The 24637-nt window shown below is 42.0% G+C and overlaps 1 protein-coding gene across 1 annotated transcript in view; it reads right to left on the reverse strand.

Annotated features, from left to right (window-relative positions):
* The window catches only part of greb1l (GREB1 like retinoic acid receptor coactivator), a 50955-nt gene that overhangs the window by 19477 nt on the left and 6841 nt on the right, over positions 1 to 24637 (reverse strand). Inside the window, exons 4-10 of the mRNA XM_088428897.1 lie at positions 5418 to 5522; positions 4009 to 4168; positions 3755 to 3934; positions 3423 to 3599; positions 1775 to 1951; positions 1581 to 1703; positions 638 to 760 (exon numbers count right to left, since the gene is read on the reverse strand). Coding sequence (XP_088285023.1) covers positions 638 to 760; positions 1581 to 1703; positions 1775 to 1951; positions 3423 to 3599; positions 3755 to 3934; positions 4009 to 4165 — 937 coding nt within the window. The 5' untranslated portion in view covers positions 4166 to 4168; positions 5418 to 5522. The remainder of the gene's footprint in view (positions 1 to 637; positions 761 to 1580; positions 1704 to 1774; positions 1952 to 3422; positions 3600 to 3754; positions 3935 to 4008; positions 4169 to 5417; positions 5523 to 24637) is intronic.

The following is a 24637-nucleotide window of genomic DNA, read 5'->3' on the forward strand; positions in this document are numbered from 1 at the left end:
CCGTAAAGACGTATAAACACGTCTTTGGGATTGAATGAGTTAAGTAGATTCACTATACATAGTTTTTTTTTAATATTTTGTCCTTGGCAGACGTCTTCTCTTTACCTAATGCTACTGTGGTGAAAAAAAAAAAAAAAAATTTGAAACAACGTATTAAACTTGCAGCTCAGTTTGCAAATAATGAGACACACGCAACAAGTTCAGTAATATGAAAACATTTCAGTTGAGTTCCAATTCTTGCCCATTGATTGCCAATAACCCAAGAGGACATTTTCCAATCTCATATTCACTGCACGCACAATACGCCAAAACATTGATGGCGTGCATTGCGTTTTGCCTGTCAATAACGCGCAACCTTGCAAGAGAGGATAATGGATAGCCAAACCTAACAAGTCATTACGGCAATTCTTCCTTTGCTATTGATTGTCGTGTGTGTGTGGTGTGTGTGTGTGTGTCCAACCAGAAGTTAATCTCCATGGTCAGCGCTGGCTCCATCTGCCTTATGCTTCAACCCCAAAAAAAAAAAAAAAAAACCTGTAGCTAGGCAACCTTTGACAATGCATACATCAGCAAAGAAATCCCCCACCGAGCCTCCTCGGAATGACGTGAGAGCCAAAGCACGATTGTCATTCTTCACCTATCGGGAGCGTCTTGTTTCCAGGCGTGGAGACCAGAGGCTTGATGAAAGCGCACTCTCTGCTCAGGTCCGGACTGTTGAAAAAGAGAGAGGAAGCCGCTGCCGTTCTGGTGGGTGGAGAATCTGGTGGAGAGGGGGGGGAAAAAAACAGAAAGAAGGGTGAAATAAGACATCAGATGGATCAGGGAAAAAAAACAAGTTTTACTTTCAAATGAGCTTTGTATAATCTTGAAATGAAGCCTCACGAAACGCTTAGAAAATGTTTCATTCCATCACAGGTGTCAAAGTTAAGGTCCGGGGGTCAGATCCGGCCCGCCACCTCACTTTTTGTGGCCCGTGAAATGCTGATTTGACTTCAAGTTTCTGACTAAAATACCAAAATTGCAAGTTGTCTTTAACTTTTTAAAAATTTGGCGGGAAGAAAAACAAAAATGTTCTTATTCCCCAAATCTCTTGAACAGTTTTTGTTGGCTTCTGATTTCAAATCTTGGTAAATGTGTGACCAACACACTTAATATTTTTTGGAATTCGCAGTCATTACGGCCCTCCTGCAGAAGCTATAACTACAATGCGGCCCAAAATAAACATGTTTGACACCACTGCTCTAGATCACAGGCATTGAACTCCAGTCCTAGAGGGCCGGTATCCCTCATGTTTTCAACCCTTCTCTCTCAAACACAGCTGATTCAAATTATTAGGATCATTTTCAAGCTCTTGTATATGTAATCATTCGAATCAGATATGTTGGGGACGGAAACCTGGAAAACATGCAGGATACCGGCCCTCCAGGACTGCAATGGAAACTGATGACTTTTTTGTTATTTTTAGTCAACGTTGCGGGCCGCTGAAAATTAGCAATGGGCCGCAAACGGCCCGCAAGCCGCAGTTTTTTTCTAGGTACGTTTGCGGTATGTCCGGTGTAGGCAATATTTTTTTGTCTCACCTGAAAGGGAGAATGGAGATGATCCGTTCCCGCTGGTTCCTCCATTTTCTTTGCTGCTGACCGAGGACGACGAGCCGGGTTTGGATGTGGACGCGCCACTGGACAGCTGACGGGTTTTACAATCTGAAGAGAAGACAAGAGACGAGCTTGAGATGTGGACGAAAGACGGCATGTCAAACGGGAGCGTTTGCTACCTTTCCAACAGATGAGAGGGCCTTTGCACAAAGCACCCTGAGAGTTCTTCACCAGGTAATACTTTAAGTGCTTCTGCTTTTTGGGCTGTGTGGACAGCTTCAAATTGATGTGGTTGGAGAACTCGGTGAAGTAGCGGAAGCCCTTTTCGCCGCAGCCCACGCAGTTTCCCGAAAAACCTGCGGGCGATCCACAGGAAATTGTTTTCACAAAGCAACGGCGAGCAACGATGCCAAGGCTTATTTTTTAAAATATTTTCAAGATGGCACCCTGATGGCAGCCGTCTTGAGGAGCTCTCCTGTTTTTTTATTTTTATTTTTTTTCGTATTTTGTTTCAGTCATATGGTTTTCGTCGTCGTTGGTGTGGATGGTTCTCTGCAATCCGGACACGACTCATCTGAGGAGAACGATCTGTGCTTGATGGTTCCGACTTCTCGCCGGCATGTGTGGACCAGTGCAGATTTTGATGGGAGGACTACTGGTACTGTTCGACTGTCCCGGCTTGCCGGCTATGGACCGCTTGTGTTTTTTTGCCCCTGTAATGGGCCCGGTTTTGTTTTGCGGAGATGTTGGCGCTGTGGGACAGGACGAAGAGGGGACGTGTATTTGAATCCCAAAGTCGGTACTTTGATTTAAATGGGACTGGTGAATCAAACTTATTTTTTGGTAACTAATACAGTGGGCCCCCGGTTTACGAACTCCCTGTTTTACGTGTTTTTCATCTTACGACGTGGATCGCGGCGTTTTTTTGTCCCCCTCTTACGCACAAACCTTTCGTCTTACGAACCATCCAACATGCCGGTCAGTGTGTCCGCACTATTTTTTTCGCTTTGCTGGATCACCAAACCAACTGTTCTCGCATGTCACGGAAATGCCGATATGCTATTGGTCGATTCAGGTCACAGTCACGGTCTCAGTCACGGAGATGCCGATAAACTACTGGCCGGCGTCACGTCAATCACAGAAATGCCGATATGCTATTGGCCGAACGCTTGATGGCAAGAGCAGGTCGGTGTGTTGTGAAGACTTTGCAAACTTTCTCTGTTAGACATGGCTTCTAAAATTGCGAGTGGCGGTAAAGAGGATGATGACGATAGAAACGAAAGATAATAATTTTTCTTACGTATGTCCCTCTTCAACAGACGCAACAGATGCTTGTGTGCGTGACGGCATACATACTGCGGCATTTTTACATCTCTGATCTCCTTATGAACGAAGACTTTGAATCTTAAAAGTTTTGAGGACCTAAAAATGCTCAGAAAAATAACATTTTGCACACTCATCTTGCACACTGGTGAAAAATGGTACGTTTTATAGTTGTTTTAAACGATGAACACAAAATGGCCCTGTAGCATCACCTCATGTGGAGAAATAGAGGAAATTCAATAAATACTAGAGATGCCGATTGGTATCTGTGAGTAATCGGGATTTGACTACTCATACTGGTATCGGTCTAAAAAAAATACGTATTTTTTTTTTTTCAAATTAAACAAGTTGAGAGGTGCGGCTTCAGTCAACGAGACGCTTCACTTCCTGATTATAAATGTCAGTACCTAAAAAGCCCTCATATTTCATGATCAAAATGAGACGGCAGGAAAAAGACACCAGTAAGACATGCAAAATGGCTGTCCAATCAGGGAACACGCTGACCTAAAAGTGCATTTTTGCCATTGTCGTCAGGCAAAAAGCGGCGGTCCACGGCGCACACCAGGATGTGATCGGCCACGCTGGGGGACTTGGCGCCGACCAGCTCGAAGCCCGTCGGGACCTCGATGGGCTCGGTCGCCATGGAAACCAAGCGCAGGTCCTTGCCGGCCTGGCAGAATCCTGAAAATTAAACGTTATTTTTGTAATTATTTCTATTGCAGTCAAGGGGAGAACTATGATGTCTTGACTTGAAGTTTTTCTTTTTAAATTTGCTACTTTGGGGAAAGATTTCATATGGAACCGCATCACGTTCCATGCGCCTTCCGAGGTATTACCTTCCATGGTGCAGCAGCCCTCCGGCACAGGGGTCTGCAAGTAAGGCAGCGGGGGGCTGTTGCTGTCCGAGTCGTCTTCCTCCTCCAGCTCCTCGGGATCGTTGGACGAGTGACTGGTGGTCAGGATCTCCTGGCCGGGCAGCTCTCCGCCCTGAAGCTCCGTTTTGGGTTTCACGTCCGCTAGAGGATTACCATCACCGTCATCATCAGCGCATCAGATCATGACTCTTCACGTGTTCGCGCCACCGACTGACCGTCTATGTTGGCGGGATAGGGTTCGGGCTTCAGGTAGAGCTGCGTGAAGATGGGCTGCGGATCTCCGCTGCTGGAGCGCAGCGACGCCTCGATGGAGTTGTGCAGGGCCTCTTCGAAGCGAGCGGACTTCAGCTGCCCGGCATAGGAATTCCCCATGATCTGGACAAAGGACCAAAGAAGGTGAGCTTCAGGGTAGATTTTTGGGGGAGATTGAGGTTCAACACTGACTCTGCTGAGAAGCTTTCTACTTTCCTCTCGAGAAATGATAAAACGTAGACAAAAATCTCCCGATAATTGTTCCGTCTACGACCGATTTGGTGGCTGAAACAGCACGTTTGAGTCAGCGTGGCTTGTTAAAATGTGATCAGTAGGAACAGGAACTGAGTAAGACATCGATCACGCCAGCCTATATGGAGCAAAGAAACGTGTGTCGTTTTTTTGCCCCCCTGAATTGGCGATTGAACGAGAATGTGAATACATCTGCTCTTCATTGTACAAGTTCAATTCTGGATAAACCAACCAAATACCACTGCGAAGTGAACGAAATGAAGTTCCAGATGCTGGACAATTTAGCAAGTCAAGACATATGCTTTGTTCATTTTATCTTATGAAATGTGGCCAAAAATTAAAAAAAAAAAAAAAAAAAATATATATATATATATATATATATATATATATACAGTATATATATATATATATATATATATATATATATATATATATATATATATATATATATATATATATATATATATATATATATATATATATATATATATATATATATATATTATATCACTGAACCATTTGAGTGGTTGAAGGAAAACAAATGTCATAAATTCATAAATAAATGTAATTATTACACCTTTAAAAGCAATGTAACGTGTATAGTTTGCAAAGTGTGTCCACAAGGGTTAAACTCCCTCTGCAAATGGCCACCGTGCTAACCAAGTCCCTTCTCTATAGGTGGTCCACGCCGGGACATCTGTCGACTGTCTTGTGTGGCATCCTCAACATGTGTTCCGGGAAAAAAATGATGGAAAAAAAGAGCCCACATGGGTGAAATTTCAAGCCATGTCACGCTTACAACAAATTAATGGAAAATGAATGGAGTGAGCTTCCATATGTTTGCAAAATTTGCATTTCATTAGTCGGGTTCTGCTCGGCTTGTGAAGTTAGCACATCCTCTCAACTTTGCAAAGTTCAGTGTGTTTTGAGACTTTTGACCTGATTTTAGGTACAGTTGCCTTTGTATTTGTATGCAAATATCTTTAACTGAGCCTCAGGCCCGGTTGCCGTTTTTTTGCTTTTGTTGCCCTTTTGTTTGAGCAAGGCGTGATTCTTCGGGCAGGCTTGCATTCATGGACAATGTAGAAAGAAGGAGAAGTAGTAGAAGAAGGCCACTCACGTAATCAGTTTCGGCAGGCGTGAAGGGACTTGTTCACCTCGGCTACATGCTGGGTCGCCGCCACTCAGCGCTTTAGTAAAGACATTTCACATAGAGCTCCGACACCTGAGGGAGGATGCACGCACGCACGCACAACGTTATCCAATGAACAGTTAACATCAGCGTGAGACGGATCAAAAACTAATAATATGTACTATTTGGAAATCAATATTTTCAATCAATATTTACAAACACTTTATGACCAATTTTAAACGTTTTTGGGCGTAGTGTCCTCATTTTAATGTAAAATGTTTTCAGGCGAGTACCCCTTAACCATTGCAAAGTATTCTTGGGTTACAAAAAAAACAAACAAAAAACAAACAACACCAAAAAAAAAAAAAGAAAAAAGAAAAGAAAAAAAAAACAGATCTCTTCAGAAAAATATTAAACATGAATCGTCCTTGTTTGGGGTTACTGAAGAGATCTGTTCACGAAAACAGATCATTAACCAAATTATTGATAAATATTTGTCCACAAAAAAAATAATCAATATAAAGTGCCAGACCTGTTCTCCCAAAGAAATAATTATAAATAAATATTTGTCCACAGAAAAATATTCAACTTTTGGAATCATAGTAGGAGACGTTTTCACACAAATAAATTGTTAACTCGACAGGTGACGAGAGGTGGAACGAGACAAATTGGGTCGAACCGTGCTAGTGTGTGGGGGAGGAGTCAGGTTTTTACACTAATGAAATTAAATAGCATACTGAACATAAAATCTGTTGTATGAACTGAAATTTTTAAATTTTAAAATATTTATTTTAAAGGAGAATATTTGCATTTTTGTCTTATTTAAAATGTCAAGTACCCTCTGAATTTCCTTCAAGTACCTCCAGGAGTACTAGTATCCCCGTTTGAGAACCACTGACCTAAACAGTCAACAGAGCTCAAAACGCCGCAGCAAATTGCTATGATCCAAGGAAATTGAAGAAAATATGAAAAATGACATGATGAAAAACTATCAGTCGTGGAGTCATTGCTACAGCTTTAGAACTCCAGGAATCACAGTGAGAGCCATTATCCACAAAAAAAGAGAAATCATGAACTGGCCTGGCAATGGCCAACCCACATAAATTACCTCAAGAGCACAACGACAATTCCTGAAGGAGGTCGTAAAGGAACCCGAAACGTTTCAAGAACTTCTGGCTTCACTTGCTTCAGCTGAGATCAGTGTCCATGTCTCAAAAATAAAGAATAAACTCTCATCTATTGTTGGAGTTCCAAGCTGAAAACCACAGCTGACCGAAAAGAACATTAAAACTCCTCTAACTTTTGGGGTAAAAACAAAACAAACGAATGATTCCCTAGACTGTGTGCCAAGACCAAGACCAAGAGTATATTCTAAGGTCAAGAAAAAAAAAAAAAAGTTGAACTTCTTTGAAGGAATGTGCCTTGTCACATCTAATGTAAATATAAAACGGATTTTCAGGAAAAAAAAGAAAACAATATAATCCTCAGAGTCATACATGTTGGTAGCAGTGTGATTGTTTGGGGATGCTTTGCTTCTTCAGGACCTGGGTTCAACAATTGATTATACAAAATAATTATTAGTTGGAGCCAACTAAAAACATATTTACTCTAATTTTGACCACTTCTGATAAAATATGGCCCGTAGAGGTTTACGTACAGATTCTGGCTACATTGACACATGAATGCAACACTTCAACAGATGACACTCATTATTTTTTAAAAACATGACATCGTGTTATATCACGTGCTTAGTGTTATGATTTACATTTTAAAAAACTCAGATTCGTCAACAAAATAATCAATTATTAAAGTTTTTAATACAACACCGACAGAATACTTCAATTAAATAGCAGATCAAATTCAAAATCAGTACTCCAATATTGTCCATTTTTGTATCCCTTTGTTAAATTGATTATTAGTAAACATATTAACACATTGCATGCACACACACACACACACACACACACACACACATATATATATATATATATATATATATATATATATATGTCAAATTTACATGTCGCAAACCTTTATACAAGATCTTATTCAATTTATACATAATTTTTAACATTATGTTTTTAAAAGTCCTTTTGAGCAAAGCCATTTTCAAATTTTTTTCAGTTATATTTCATAGTGGTTCCAAAAATAAAATAAAATAAAAAAAACTCCTGCACACAAGCCACATATAGTACCAACTTTTTTCTCATGATTTGAGCCCTGTAGCCTATAGTAGCTGGACTCCAAATCATAAGAAAAAAGTTGGTGCTCTTATAATCTGGCAAAATACGATTTATATATATATATATATATATATATATATATATATATATATATATATATATATATATATATATATATATATATATATATATATATATATATATATATATATATATATATATATATATGTGTGTGTATGTGTGTGTTTTTTTAATTGCAATTGCAAAAAAAAGATCCCAATTAAGATATTTTTCAGAATCGCTCAGCCCTGCCGCGAAGCCTTTGGGCATCATTTTCTATGCACGTTTTAATCATCGTTTTTTCTTTTCACGGCGGTCCGACGAGAACAACCAAGGAGCCGGAGAGCACCCCGACCGTGACTGGAGAATCTGGAGGAGCTGCTATGCGATACTTCGCCTTTGCCTCAGGGCTATTTCCACAGTACGGGGATGTTTTGGTTTGCATTGGCCCTCGCGCAATTGAGCCATACTGCTACTTTGACCCCTTAACGCGGTATTGTTTAACCACTCAGCCCGTGACATAACATAAAGCAAAGTCCCCCCCCCCCCGCTACCCCGACACTGTCCCGATTGACCCCGTCATCACCAAAGTGGGGTCCAAGTCCTGCAAGTGTACACACTTTATGCACGGGAGCTCGTCTTTGTCAATGATTAGCCGGCTTGGTTTCAGCCAATCAAGTCAATGTGTCAGCCAGGAAGCTCCTCCGTGGTCAATGGGCGACACACGGAGAGCGCGTTTTTCTCTTTCTTCTTCTTGTGTCCTCACTTGATCCCGTAGCCAATAAAGAGGTGCAAGTTCAAGCTGCGCCTACGCGACGTACGTACGGACGGAACAGTTCAGATCGTTATCTAACGAGCCAGTCGGAGATGGCTCCACGAGATGAGAGGGCCATAAAATCCAAACGAAAAAAAAAAACCCACTAAAATCTCGCCGGGGGCTCTTGAAGACGTCCAGTTTTTCCAGTCATGACACCAGGACGAACCGTATTAAGGACCACAGCAGGAATGCTGAGTAAATGGGCCCACTAACCAAATTGTGTTCATTCCAGTTCAAGTCAGGACCACACTCCATCATGGACTTTTTCCATGTTCTTATACTGAGCATTTTTTTTTCACTATGAAACTTTTCAGGATCAAAACTGCTCACTTTAATATCAAATTATTGCTTCATCAAGAAAAACAAAAAACCCTTGACATTTTGCACCCCTATATTGAATGCAATGCGAGGAGTATGTTCGAGCTCCATTTAAAAATATTTATAAAATACATACTTGCAGTATATAATTCATTTGCATTCGGCCAAATATTTGATTGCATGCTTCTTATGCAATTTATTTACATATTAATAAAAGTTAGCATGTATTTTACCAATACCTTGTAAAGATACATTTGCGCTGTCTCTAAAACCAATACATAAATATTTTAAAATATATACATAATAAATTGTAAAGCATATAACATTATTAGAAGTCATTTTTGTTGCTTTGTATAATCATAAGAATTCTGATTTCAAAACATATTTAGATGATAAGCCTGGTTTTGAATTGTCAGTCATTACTATAATAATAATAATAATAATAATAATAATAATAACAATAATAATAATAATAATAATTATAGCAATAATAAAGAAAATCAAAAGATGAGTGACTGGAAATCAAAATCGTTACAATACGTAAAAAGATATATAATTATGTTAAACCTGGTTTTAAAGTCATTTAAATATTCATATTAAACAAATACATAGATGGGAAATGATGATAAATGTTACTAATTGTTAATTAAAAAAAATAAGAATCTTTACTGATTTGGGCCCAGTTTCAAACTAATGCATGTAATAATAGGATATAATATGTTTCACAGCCTGGTTTAAAAAAAAAAAAAAATATACAGACAAAAAAAATATTGTGATAACACTTCTCATAGGAGAATAAATTATAATAAAACACATCGTCTTCAACATATTTGCACAAATCGTTTTTAAAATAGTTATTTCTCAAAAGAAAATAACCAAATGTTGAGAAGGGTTGGACTAAATGCTGTTGATATTTCAATACAAAACTTTTAATCCTCAATATCGAGCTTTTCTTTTTGGATTTGGCCCTCTTTTGTTAGACCTTTCTAATTCCATTAGAAGATGAGCAGGGAGGCTGCCTAATTCAATGAAATTGCAGCCTGCTTTCCCATTCAAACGGCACACTTCTATATTAAATGAACAAGACAGTGAGAAATTAAAAAAAAAAAAAGTGGGGGGGGGGGTCTTCACAACACCGTTAGACTTGCGCTCACCCCGTCGCAACACCAACCCTGGATAAGACGTCACACACATATTAAATAAAGCCAGATAAGCTACAGGAGAACTCATTGTCATGCAGGAAAGAGGCTGCTGTTAACATCAGAAAAGCAAAAAAGGGGGGATGGGGGGGGGGAGAAAAAGGACTAACATCTCACCACACGTCCTCTAGATGAGGCGCTAAAAGCCTCTCTCATTAGAGCTGTTAATGATACTTTTCTGTACCTTGCATGACTTTTGGAGGCTTTCGAAATTCCAAATTGTGTGGGAAGAGTCCTCCCAAAAACTGCTCCTTGGAGGTGTTAGTCCATTGGGAGTAAATCCTTGTGGAAAGTCCAGGCAGGCATGTGGAGCTGTGTGTCCTCTCATGACACACAGTCAGTCAGTCAGTCGGGCTGCAATGGGAATCTTCCTCCCTAGCTCTCTCCCTCCCTCTCGCTCTCTCTCTCTCTCTCTCTCTCTCTCTCTCTCTTGCATGCAAACAAACACACAGAGACCCCTCCCCCGCACCCCCCCTACTCCCCCGAGGTGCCCTCCTCTGTCCTGCCTGTGCCATTTGCCAAGGAGGAGGAGGAGAATGCATTCATCTGAGCCCCTGTGGTGACAGATGCTAAGGGGGGGATTTTTTTTTTTTTTGGGGGGGGGGTCTTCACGGAAAGAAAGATGGTTAAACGAAGGGAGGGATGAGGAAGGGGTCTTGATCTTCCCGGGGTGTGCCACGCGTGACCCCCCAGCACGCTAGCATAGGCCACTGTGTCAAGTTTGGTGAATTAAGAAGGGCAGGGGGGTTTGACTTTGGATCGATCCGCCCGAAGGTTTTATTTAGAGGGGGGTGCAATTGAATCTGTCAGCAGCCGGAATGTCAGGCGGCATTTTGTCACCGCGGCCGGGATTGACCCCCCACCTCAAGCATATTGGAGAGGGGGGCTTTCACTCTGCTGCTATAAATACCAGTGAGTCATCCCCTGCAAAATAAATAAACGGAAATGAGCGACAGGCGGATGTTGATGGCCGACTGAGGGATTTGGTGGCGTTATCTCGCCGTGTCCGGGAAATAGACTGCACAATGCCAGTTCCACTTGCGAATGCAGCTCAATTACAAGATTATGCAATTCGGTGAGAGTCAGTAGCCAAAAAGTAATCATCTTCTTATTTCGCCCTTTAACATCACTAGCAATCTTGGCTAAACAATTCAAGTTTGATTTAAGCACTAAAATGCACTATAAATATGTTTTTGTAAGTACTCAGAGGCGAACAAAGTTCCGCCCTTTTGCAAACCGTGACGCTGACCAATAGCAGACCAGCATCTTAGTGATTCTATGATGCCGACCAATTGCAGACCAGCATTCTAGTGACGTAAGCGGTGATGAGTCTATAGACGTATGGGCGGATCGACTCGCCAGGGACGTCGTAGACCGGGGTTCCACTATATGCATTGCTATCCATCTATGCAGTCCTTGTTCATCTTGCCCCAGTCCTTGAAGCTCTTGACGTAGGAACGTGTGAACTGAAACTTTGGCCCAGCTGTTGGCGGTGCTGACTCTTTTTTTTGTGATCTCTTGTATTGTCTAATTCTTTGCTGAATGAATAAAAAGCACGGCTGGGCTCCGATGGCGCTGAGGCGAACACGAGAAGTTGAAGCCGAGTCCTCCCTTACCGGCAAGAAAAATCAATCTTGGTTGCTCTGAGTTACTATTTTTCAGCCTGCACTGGGCTTGTCTTAGTCTTCTTTCATAGATTTCTCTGACGTTCTAAACTTTGTCCTTCAAGCCGTATGGCCAGACGGCGACTGAACCAATCGGTGCACCGTCGGAATCCGTTGTATTCTGGAAGCCCTCCTTTCCACGAGGCCAGAAGTGGGACACCGCTCACCCGAGAAACGCAAACACCATCCAACGAACCGAAGTAACTCGACCAGCGGAGAGATTGCAGAAACTAAAGGTCAATCTGATGAGTCTGACGGGACAGTAGGAATTGTACATTGTGTGATAGACAATTTTAACAAACGGTCCATCGGACCTTAAGCGTACTGTCCATCGGAGCTTGAACGTGCGGTTCATTGGACCTCAAACGAACGGTCCATTGGACTTTAAACGCACGGTCCATTGGACCGTAAACAAATGGTCCATTGGACCTTAAACGTACGTCACGTACGGTCCGACGGACCTTAAACGAACGGTCCAACGTACCTAAAAAGATAGTGGGAAATAAATATAAATATAATAAATTGGGCTAATAAAAGGCATTGTTAGATCATGCTTTATCTAATCTGCATGGTTAAAAGTCAAATTTTTTTTTAGATGGTGTCAAACCTGAGGTTTGTGTGCAGAAACTGGTCCATTCTTAGGGGTAATTCTCAGCAAACAGGTGAAATAATGAAAGTAAAAACGGAAACATGTATTTTGGGATTAGGTGAGACTAAACTATGAATAAGGAGATTGCAAATGCTAGACTGACTGGCAATAATTAAATAGTGGTGGAAACATAAATAAAATACACTAAGTTTTTGTGTTATATACTTCCACCCCCTGTTGATGGGCCAAGCGACGCCGGACCCCCGAAGTCAGGATCATTCCCCAAGTGCACGGACAAAAACAACTCCCAAATTTTTCTTCAGCTACATATTTGTGATGACCTAGTTATCGAGATCACCAATTGCACTTCATAGTAATAATGACCCTGTGGATAAATCCTTTTGCCAAGTTCCCATTGTGCAGAATTTTCGGGCACTTTTGAACACCGAGGCCTCTTTGTGTGCGCTTTTCCTGTCCGCTAATGAGCCGAGCCAAGAATTTGTCGGGTAAACAGAAATTCCGAATGGCCGGGAAGCACAGTTTATAGCTCCATGCCAATATTTACCCGCGCACATCAGTCAATGACAAGAATGCTATCTGGATTTGAACGCATCCCTGATTGTGTACAGTAAATGCCATTAGCCCCGTGTTCCAGTTCATTACCACAGACGCGCTCAAACAGTTGTTTTAATCAAGTCGTGCGCGGCTCTTCGCACCTCCCCTCCAATGGTTATACGAGGGGCAAAGTCAGTGCGAGGAGGAACAGCTGTAAATGCCATACCGGCCAATGGCTGCCTTCATTAAGGAGAGGCTTTCACACGTTTTTTTTTGTTTTTTTTTACCCACCACAGTTGTCCCAACGGCGAGCTTGAGTTTGACTGTGAAAGAGTATCTGACTGTGGCGTTTTTGTGCTAATAATAATTGGACATGTCACGGAGGAAAAGCGAGCGCAAGTTCAAACGATGGGAAAAGAGCTGTCAGCGTGATTTACGCCCGAGCCGGACTTTGACAAGCCCCCCTACCACCGCCCCGTCCTCCTGGCGCAGCATCCTAAAGAGACCATTTAAAACGCAGATAATGAGTAAGCCTTAAAAAACAACAACAAAAGAGTGCGGATTGAATGGCTTCCCGCCCCCAAAGCCGTCCCTCAGCACCGGTCACATTGAGCCCCCCCCCCTTCCCGGCTTAAGGCCCGTACAAAGAGGGAAGGATCTCCACTGCCACCTGAGGAATGATGAGTCACATGACGCCACCGAGGAGGAGGGGCATGGGGAGAAAGATTTCTTCCTCTACGGGATTCCCAGGGGAGTGTTTTTGTTTTTTAGCTGACTCAGCAGCCGCCTGATGAATGATAGAGTAATTTAGTCTCCCATTAGCTACCAAAAAAAAAGAAAAAACATTCACCTATTCCCTTTATTTATAAAGTATTAGGGCACCAAAAAAAAATCAGTCAAATTGCAAAGCGTCTTTGGAAAGGACACTTTAACTTGAGTACAACCCAGACAGAATTTGGAAAATTAGATAAACCTGGAGAAATTGAGCTTGCTGTTCATCCATTTTCTAGGGCCGCTTATTCCCGCAGTCTTGCTGGCGCCTATCTCAGCTGGCTTCGGGGAGTAGGCGGGGGACACCCTGAACTAGTTGCAAGCCAATCGCAGGCCACACAGAGACGAACAACCACTCACGCACCCAATCACACCAAGGACAATTTAGTATGTCCAATTCACCTGCCATGCATGTTTTTACAGTTTAGGAGAAAGCCAGAGTGCCTGGAGAGAACCCACACAGGCTCGGGGAGAACATGCAAACTCCACACAGGAAGACCGGAGCAAAGTGGATTTGAACCACGACCTTTGAACTGTGAGGCAGACGTGCACCACGAGCCCCCTTGAGCTTGTTATGAGGGGACAAATTGGCAATATTGGAGAATGTTTTTGCTTTATATTTCCCACTGAAAATACAGTCCAAAAATACCCTTCACATTAGAGTAAAGCGAGTGACTGTAGCCCTACTTATAAGCTGTGCAGCGGTGGCGCTGGTGGGGGAAATCTGGGTCCAACAGCTGTGGCAACACACGGCGGCTCTGACACTGCAACATGAGGAGCACGAGGTTCAACTGACAAATCCACAGATGAGCAATGAGCATCAGGTGGAGAGAGGAAGCGCCGCGAGCGAGCAAGGTGCCAAGTAACACGTCTCCCCTCACGTAACCGTCACCAAAAACCAAACGGCAATAACAGCAAGCAAAACAAAAACGGACAAAATTCCCGCGATGGTACGTGTGAGGAATGGCGCCGCGATCGGCAGATCTCATTTCCTTATAAAAAGGCTGGCGGATGGCCCCCTCTTACATCCCTGACCCGACACCGCCTGCTGGGTTCTGAAGTGCAAATGTGCGCTAGTGAGGATGGCGGATGAGCGAAGGGAATGCCAAACAAAGGCAAACATTCCCGGTGAATGCCATTGCTGAAGTCGACAGCGACACAGAGTGGAGATAATAGCCCCGGGACTTCTTTCTCTCTCTCTGTATCTAGTGGGGTGAAGCGGGGTTTAGGGCCTGCTGTGGTCAGAAGCAGCGGGGGCAGGGATGGTGGGCAGCGGCGGGGGTTGGTACGGGTTTTAAGCCCGGACAAAAGGAGCATTTGGACACATGAAGAAGTCATCATCATTAAGCCACTGGAAGTTTACTGTCCAGTTATAAAGCTCATTTCAGAACCAGGGGGTGTGCTAAGGGGAGGCTGGGAGGGGTCCGTGGGAGCAAAGGGGGGCTAATTCAGCGCCTTTGTGGTCGGATTGGAAGAGGTGACCTTGCCACGCATTCTGGCCCCCGAATCCTAATTATTATACCAAAGCCGATTTTTGTTTTGCTTGCATTTTTTGATCAGAAAATATCTTATTTTTGTATACATTTATTGGTAGATTTCAGTCTAAGTTTGAAGTCTGATCTGCTGTGATTTTCATCTTTGCATAGCCTGGACCTAAATCTTGTCTGATGTGGAAGACCATAATTAGTGCATCCATGCTTTCTTCCAGCCAGTTCTTGTCTGTAGTGCATGCCATCCACAGGGACTTGACATTCCACGGCGGTCCATCTGGCTCCTTCTCCTCACTCGGCTTCTGTTGCCTGAGGAAGCCAATGAGCTAATCTTTTCATTTTTCATCAACAAAATTCATTTTCATTTGAATGTTTTCATATACACAGAATTTTGAGTGAATTTGGAGTCAATTTATTGCAGATTTATTTGATTTTTTTTATTTCAATCATGCCTAAATACCTGGAAGTTTAGCGTCTAGTTGTAAAGCTTCTTTCGAAACGAGGACATGAGCTGAGCTGAGGTGAGTCTCCTGGGTGCGTGGGAGTGAGGAGGGGCAAATTCACTGCCTTTGATTGGAAGAGGTGACCTTGCCACACACTCTGGCCCTCACATGAGTTGAAGGGCACAGCTTTTAACCTTAAACTGAATGTGAACCACACAAAGCATGCGGCGCCACATAATGGGGGATGACCACTAATGTAACCTCAAGAAAATACCATGCACATACATTTGATACACATTCAAATCCTAATAGGTTTGTTTTCTGTGCTAATATTAATATTTTACTCCTAAGTATACAAAACATGTCTATTTTAATACAGTAACAAAACGAGGCCGACAGTATATTTTAATTCATAATTAATACAGGCCTCGGTAGAAAATCAATGAAATTACATGTATGTGTCGCTATATTTTATGTACAGTAACATTTAACAGACAAATATTTTCCGAACGTGTATGCGCTACGTTTATTCGCGCATGGCAGTGATGCTGCTTTACAACGGTCTTCATGACTGTGCAATAAAAATCAAGAAGGCCTGTCAGTGAACCCAATCTGCATTTTACAACACTGATGGGTTGAACGCCAGTTCAGGCAAGGCCAGGACAACAGACACATACACACACACGCACACACACAGAGGACGCTAATGCCTTTATGGACTTATTCAGGGCTGCCATATTGAATTGTGTTCTATTTCATACAGTAAACCTGTCAGTCCCCGTGGTCAAAGAGCGGTCAATGGTAAAGGGCAAATTGGGTTGAGCAGAAAATCTCATTCGGGGGAAGGGAGAGCAAAAATATTTTCGCTTTGCTTTTTTTTCTTTCGAAACAATGTGTTTTTAGGAGATATTTTACTCTAACGGCGCATCTTTGTTGACACTTGACCAGACCTTGTCCTCCCCGGGGCCGTAAAGTGTCGCTGGTATTTGTTAGAGGGTGTAAAAGGAGAGCCGTGCATCACATTGAGCATGCCGAGACTATCAAAACATCGTCTCTTATCAGATGACAGAAGGGCTCACGCAGGGGTCAGGTTCCAGTTTGCCGCTGCCATTACGAGATGAACTCGCTTGCGAACTATTCATACGTCAGTCGGGCGTTGAACCGCAACTCCGAATTTGAATCATTCGGCGGGAGATTTTGAAACGCTGAACTGACGTTAGGGGTGGGGGATCAGTAGTCGCGGCTGGCTTCTTTTCCTCACAGTCAGTCACAGTCAGGAGGTTCTGGGTTTGAATCTTGACAATGGACCTTCCTGTTTGGAGTTTGTATGTTTTCCCTGTGGTTGCGCGGGGTTTCTAAATGCACTCTAGCTTCCTCCATGATCCGAAAACTTGCTGATTGGGTCCAAAATCGCCTAATTTGCATATCATTCAAGGGTTCCTTAACATTGCATTTACCGGTAGATTAAAAAAAAACATTTTTTTTACCTCTTTACAGACCCTAGTAAAATTTTTACAGTTCGTCTGCATTTTCTTGTTCATTTTCTTAACACATATTTGAGAGCCACTAAATAATATTCTTATTTAACAGCAAATTATGATTTTTCCTTCCATTTTACATTAAAAAAGCTCCATATTGTACATATTTTAACTACACATTTTGAAATAAAATTGCGAAACTGGAAAGTTGTATCTTCCCAATGTCTTTCTCTTCTAATTTGGGTAGGAATGTTCGATACCACTTTTTTTTCAGACTGATACTAGTACGAGTACTCAACTCTTGAGTAGTCACCGATACTAATACAAAACACTGGTAAAACTAGTAGTTTAGACACACATAATTGCCCTCTAAAAAATGACAGAATTGAAAGAAATACAGATTGTAATGTAGCATATTCCTTCAACCTTCCAATCCTTTGATCTTTACATCCAAAGCATTTCACATGAAAAAGAAAGTGTTGAAAGAAACCACCAGGGAGCTGAAATTTCACCCAGATAGTGAATACATATCAAAGTTCAACATGGTATGTCCACTTAGTTATCACACTCCCAGGAGTGTGCCATCCCTTTGCTAAAATACTGTGAGAATTACGTGGAAGAAAATGAGCCAAAAATGGTCAAAATACTGCACAAGCGTTAAAGTGTCATGAAATTAATGGGGATTTTCTTCTAATTTGTAATTTCTATTTTATAATAAAAAAACTGCCACTAGAACGGCCCGGTATTGGCCCGGTACTGCTTCCTCGGTGTCGGTAGTCGCCTACCCCTGATTCTAAGTAACTAACTTTACCAAAATATGTCAATTAATCGGCGTGAAGGGTCTAAAAAAACCTCAGCGGTGATTAGTTGGTCCAAAATTGGGATTGCAAAAGGTGGTTTCTTCTCAGTGAAGTGACTTCAATGCAATTGTATGGTTTGGCTTATTAAGCCTTCCATCTGTCTGCCGGATGAAGAAGTCTACAGGCCCTTCATTCAGGTTTACTGTCACTTCGTTTTAAGTTGGGGGGGGGGGTCAAGCCCACCAACAAAAGCCTCGGATCCACACTCTCATTGTCCTATTAAGACAAAAAGATTCCTGCTGCTGCATGACGGGAATTAAGCACATCACCGGGGGCAACCTGCTCCTTATTAATCAGGCCGGTGTGTATGTGTGAGTTGGGTGAGTTGGGTGGGCGGGGGGGATAATGAAAGGGATGTAACGGGGGTGGGTCGTCGCCGACGCGGCACTGCCGCACGCCCGGGGTCAGGAAGAGGGACGGGATTGATCCGACTGACCACACCGCTGAAGGAAGTCGACGGGGAAGGGGGAGGTGGGCCCGCGCGTCGAGACGCTGAGAGGCCTCTTTGTCCACGCGTCACTCGCAAGCGATTCAAGGTGGCCCGGGGAGGGACAAGAAAGGAGAGGCACCATTGTGGAAATCGCCCGAGACACACAACAGACTTCTTTCTTCCCTCCATCACAAACACTTTGAGTGTGGACCGCAACAAATGGAGCTACTTCAGATATAAACTATTTCGACACCTACTAAGTGTGAAAATGGAGGAAAAGAGGGAGGTTGATGGGCTTCTTTAAAATCATATCACACATGGGGCAAAAAAGCTACAGAGGTCTGTAAAATTTTCAATGCTGGGGGCAATGCCATATGAAGTGTCATTGCAATAAATTAAGAATTGGCATTTTTTTTCAGGCACTTTGATGCACATGGTTATTTTTTTCAGATTTAGACTAACCTGTAAACACTGTAAAAAGTAGTTACAATTTTTAGTTATAAGTTGATTTAGGTTTATAGTCGGCACAGTGAGTGGGTAGGGCGCAAAATGTTTTTACTTTTCGATAGAAGGGCTTGCAAAATATAATTGAGACGCGCTGGACTTTATTAACACATTCCTTCTTTGATTTTCAAAAATGAAAATAAATACAAAACGTGTATTTATACTTTTAAAAAATCCACATTTTGTAGAAAACTAAAGGTAACAAACAAAACATCCACTTGAGTCTGTAGTATTAAAAATAATCAAAATCAATACACATTTTGGAGAAAAAATCTGTTGGGTTGCAAAATTAAAATGAGCAAATAAATTTTCCTTTAGTCCAAAAAATATAAACATGTAAACATTAAAAAATGTAACATGACTTCAAAGCGTTGTATCTGTTTCCTACCCTGGTAAATCATTCACATGATCTGTGTCTTCACATTGATGGATAACTTACTTATAACCTATTAATATTAACATAAATAAAGGCAATTTGAGCAAATTTCCTTTAGAAGTATGAACGAAACTGGTTGTCCTTCACATTTATCATCACCCACGAAGTACTTCTTATTTTCAAATTCGGTAACCCCTGCGATAGAAAATCCACTTTTGACCACAACAAAATATGCCGACCAAATAAAACAAAAATACAATCTGGTGACAATTGCTTTTCATCGGACGGCATCGATTCTCTTTGGCCCTGCTACTGTATTTCCTTCCCTGCGCGCTTCCTCGCTTATTTCCGTGCGTGACAGCCGTCGCTTCGGTTCCATTGGATTAGTCTTCTGAAAAAGCTTGCGCGTGGGTTCGAAGCGTACTGACCCTATCCATCCAGTCGATGTACCGATCCGCACCTAGATCAATACGGAATTATTTTCCATGTTTTCCTTTGGCTGTGCTTGACCTGCAAGCGTTCACCCGGGAGGAGAATGCAAGCAAAAGAGAGAGCCAAAAAGAGATAATGACCCCCCCCCCCCCCCACCCCGGCTCAGCGGAACGTTGAGTCCTTGCAGCGCGGGCTTGGGTCTTGGTCACCGTAGCCTTGGACGATATGTGAGTGCTGGCGGGGAGGAAAAAAAAATAAAGCGCGCAGGCGGACAAACCTCTCCCACGCAAACGCTGGCAGCATCAACACGCGCTGACCTTGTATTCCATTAAGAGGGAAAGTAACTGTCCTGTTTGAGGACGCCGTTCTGGATGCATGATTCTGTGCGATAGCGTGTGAGAACAATGGGCTGTGGTGACAATGCTGCTGAAGCGAGAGCGTATGCAGCTGCGGTTAGCTCGAATCATTTCCAGAACTTCAGCCTACACAAGGTCTGATCAAGATTTTACCTTGTGGAACTGAGTCATTTGAGCGTAGGAGCCAAAATGAATGGGGTGAGACATTAGATGCCAAAAAAAACAAACAAATAAAAAAACCTCCACAGAATTATATGTTAATTGATTGATCAACTTTCATCACATACTTCAAAGCCAAAAAATTACAAAGTCATCTTCCAGCTTTTCAACTGGTAAAATGAAGCCTCATGAAGCACTATTAATATTTTTTTGCTCCTCTAAATGGCATTCTGGAAATATATACGGTTCTATTGCACTAAACAAGAAGTAAACTACAAAAAAATATTGGAAGAGCCATATTAAAACAAAAACAAAAAACATCTGGCTGGATCCAACCCCTGCACTAGCATTGATCTTTAACCCTTTGACAAACTAAGCACCCCCCCCTTTCTGTTTTTTGAAGTCTTTTTTTTTTTTTTTGAGGCACTCCAGTGGATGAATATTCGAATTTTCCCAGTTTGTCTCAGCAAGTTTTCTGAGGAACCCTGCACACTAAATTCACTTTAACGTATAAGCACATAATACTGTATGTCCATGAACATTTTTACAACTCCTTTCACTTAAAATTTCCTGCAACTTACATAACTCTCAATCTACCAAGCTTGTTTAGGAAAACTGTCAAAAAAATGCGTAATTTCCGTCAAATCGTAATTTCAAATTGATCGTGTTTTCTCCCAGTCTAGTGGTTTTGACACCAAAATTGCTCTTTTTAGACAGCAAGTGCCAATCCATCTAACGGAGAGGTAGCGATTCAAAGATTGTTTATCTTCGAGGAGGAAATCTCGCCGCGGTAGCCAAAACAATGAGCATCCACCTGACAGACTTTCCGACACAGCTGGTGGCACAGCACACAGTGTGCTCGCTGCCTGGCCGTCGCTCGTGGGGTTGGCATCTGTGCAAAGAGCGAGGAAGAAGGAGGAGGAGGAGGAGTGGGGGGAAGTCGCGGATAAACGGCGGATGGAACAGTCTGTGAGAACACACTGTTCTATAACAGAACATTGCGAGAGGCCGATCCGCCGCCGGATGCTTTCCGGGTCTGGACGGCAAAAAGTGAGGATAACATTACTAAGTGCTCTTCATGAGCTCACATCAGAAGCCTGGAGAAATGCAAGGGCATCTGCTGCAATCCTCCACAGCGATTCCATCTCAGTGGTGGACTAGTTTCACATAGGGAAAGACAACTTCAAATGTGTACGCAGGCACGATGCAGTGATTTTCAAAATAAAACTTCCAGACTTCAATCAGTCCAATATTTTTTTTGTCTCCTTCCCCGGTGCCAAATGGCTCACGGCCCGGCGCAGTGATTCCGTAAACTGTTTGGGTAATTAGCCCGCCGGGCCCTCCTTTGTGTGTGTTACGTGTGCGAGGCCTGGCTATGCCATCACACGCTCGACCCATTGACTTTTGTTGCGGAGACGCTCCCTGAAAAACGAGGCAGGGGGTCGCTGTGGTAAAAGCTCGGCTCGGTTTTTTTTGTTTTTTTTTCACTTATGTCACCTTTGAACCCTGCGGTGGTGGGGGGGTGTACTGAACAGCTGGACAATGTACAGTTGAACCTATAAAACGGACATTTTTGAGATTGAATTACTGTCATTTAGGCACACTTATCCTTGTGTTTTCTCTAATTCTTTATCGTATAGTCGGGTGCACCTTAGTCAGGAAATGTTTTTCAGGTTTACATAACGTGCACATAATGCATACGATGTATAGCAATACGCACAAAAAAAAAAAAAAAAAAAAAATATATATATATATATATATATATATATATATATATATATATATATATATATATACTGTATATATATATATACTGTATATATATATATATATATATACATACACACATACACACACACACACACACACACACACACTGTGGGGACTCCTAAAAAACTGAGTTATTGTAAAATGGGCCTGCATTGCCGGTAAAGATGCACAAAGACCCCCCCCCCCCCCCCCCCCCCCCCCCACTCCCACTCCACCCTCCCTTTGACATCATAAAAGTCTCATTGACCACATTTCCCAAATGACAAACTGCTGCTTGAAATGGATGAATTGGCTAATAATCGTGGCGCTAAACAATGGGCGGCTGATGGAATCAAATAAAGCCGCTTCCTGCAGGTGAAACTAAGATATAACAGCTGATGGTGGTGGTGGGCTTTGGGGAGGATAGCCCCCGCCACCCCTCAAGGGATCAATGCACATAAATGGAAAGGGTCACAGACCTTTGACATCTCCTTTCAGCCGGGGGAGGGGCTCGGGCCTTTGTGGGTCTGCCCTTAAATGATCCAATTGTCGCCTGTGTCATGCGTCCTCTACTGTATGAGGACGCTTTTTGGCTCAAAAAGCGCCGGCTAAAGCTGGATGCTAGCCCGCATCCAGCTGCCCGCCTTCATCACTCCCGCACGCGTTTTAACCTCCAGCCCATTGTAGTCACTCCTCATCCTCCCCTTCCGAGCTTATCGGCGCCTCGCCTCCGCTTTCACGCTTCAAGGGACGACCTTGGACACTCGGCGTGGCGTATTGGCCAGTATTACTGGAAACCAACCCTTGCAGGAGCCGTCATGAGCATCCCGTTAAATTCCTGGCCCGGCGTGAGGGAAAACGTTAACGTCGAATGCTTCTATCAACAAGGTCTGTCTGTCGTATTACCGCGGCGGCGGGACACGGGGAACGCGGTGTTCCTTGCATTCTTGACCTCTGGTTAAAAGTTTACAAGCGTGTTGATCCAGGTGGAAAACATCTCACACATCAGCAGTGACATGCTCTACTAAACCATAAAGCAAACGTCAGTGCTCGACAACACTACATGGCAAGACTGATCGCCTCGCTTCGTACCTTGATAACAATACCCACCGAATATGCTTTCCCGCCCAAAAAAATATCTGCATGTTGATGAATGTATATGAAAGGGGGTTCGTTTCATTTTAAAATATATTTATTTAAAAAAAAAATTATATATATATATATATATATATATATATATAAATATAAATATATATATATGTATATATATAAATATATATATATATTTTTTTTTAATAAAAATATTTTAAATATATATTTTATTGATAAATATATTTTAAAATGAAACGAACCCCCTTTCATATACATTCATCAACATGCAGATATTTTTTGGGCGGGTAAGTATATATATATATATATATATATATATATATATATATATATATATATATATATATATATATATATATATATATATATATATACTTACCCGCCCAAAAAAATATCTGCATGTTGATGAATGTATATGAAAGGGGGTTCGTTTCATTTTAAAATATATTTATTAAAAAAAAACAATAATATATATATATATATATATATATATATATATATATATATATATATATATATATATATATATATATATATATATATATATATATATATATATATATATATATATTTTTTTTTTTTTTTTTTTTCATTTTTTTTTTTTTTACAAATATACTTGAAAAATTGAATATGTTACAATATAAAAACACTTATTAATGTTTGGCTTATTTTTTTGTTTGTTTGTTCCATGCCCGCAAACATTTGCAATGGGGTACTTGGAAAATTTGCTTTCTAAAAGGGGTCCCTGACTCCAAAATGTTTGAGAACCTCTGGCCTAGCCAATAGAACCATCATTCATTTGTACTTTATTAATGAGAAGCAATACTAGGACCAATGTCCAAAGCTCAATTTGACTGAGGAATGAGGACATGAAGGACTACCTGTATTGTTCATTCTGTCAAAAAAAAAAAAAAAACACGTGAAACAATAGCGCTAATCCCTCCGGCTGGCCCTTGTACCATCTGCAGTGAGGGTCGGTGCTGCACTAAGTGCTTCTGAAAGGATCAAGAGGAGCATCTGCCCGCCTCCCTCGTGCTTGTTTTGCCATCTAATGATCAGCGAGGGTGTTGGGAGTAATAGATTTGCCCTATATGGATCAATATGCAAAAATGTCTCCAGCGAAGAAACCAAATCCCTTAGCGATGCAGTCGCCAGGTTCCCTTGCTGCTGACGGCAGTGGTAATCCATCCTTACTCCTGGCTTTTGTTATGATACCAAATACACGTCCTAGTGATCCCTTGCATGCAGACGTGTCACAACAGACAATATATCGTGGAGGACGCCGACGTCTTCTCCTAAATGCGAGTCCGAAAATAATGTGGGGAAAATAAACAAAGCCGTTCCCTTGGAGACAATTAATGAGGGCATGAGCGGATGTCACATAATCATTTGGAGCTTTTCGTAGAATCGTCAAAGCGGTGTGAATGAGGCGCGCTGAGACTAACGACGAGACTCATAAGTCATAGAAAAAAAAAGCACCACCACTTGGGCTGAAATTAGTATTTTGGCAATTTGAGTATCTCGGGTAAAAAAAAAAAAAAAAAATGCTTAGTGTGTAAGCTTTAGACCATTTTTCATTATTGACAGCCGGAGGGGCTTCAGGCGCTGCATTTTCCATTGTCCGTAGCTATAACAAACATGGCCGCCTCCGGGGAAGTGCCACCC

The sequence above is a fragment of the Hippichthys cyanospilos genome, chromosome 12 (assembly GCF_059441005.1).
Source record: "Hippichthys cyanospilos isolate Australia breed blue-spotted pipefish chromosome 12, RoL_Hcya_1.0, whole genome shotgun sequence".
NCBI lineage: Eukaryota > Metazoa > Chordata > Actinopteri > Syngnathiformes > Syngnathidae > Hippichthys > Hippichthys cyanospilos.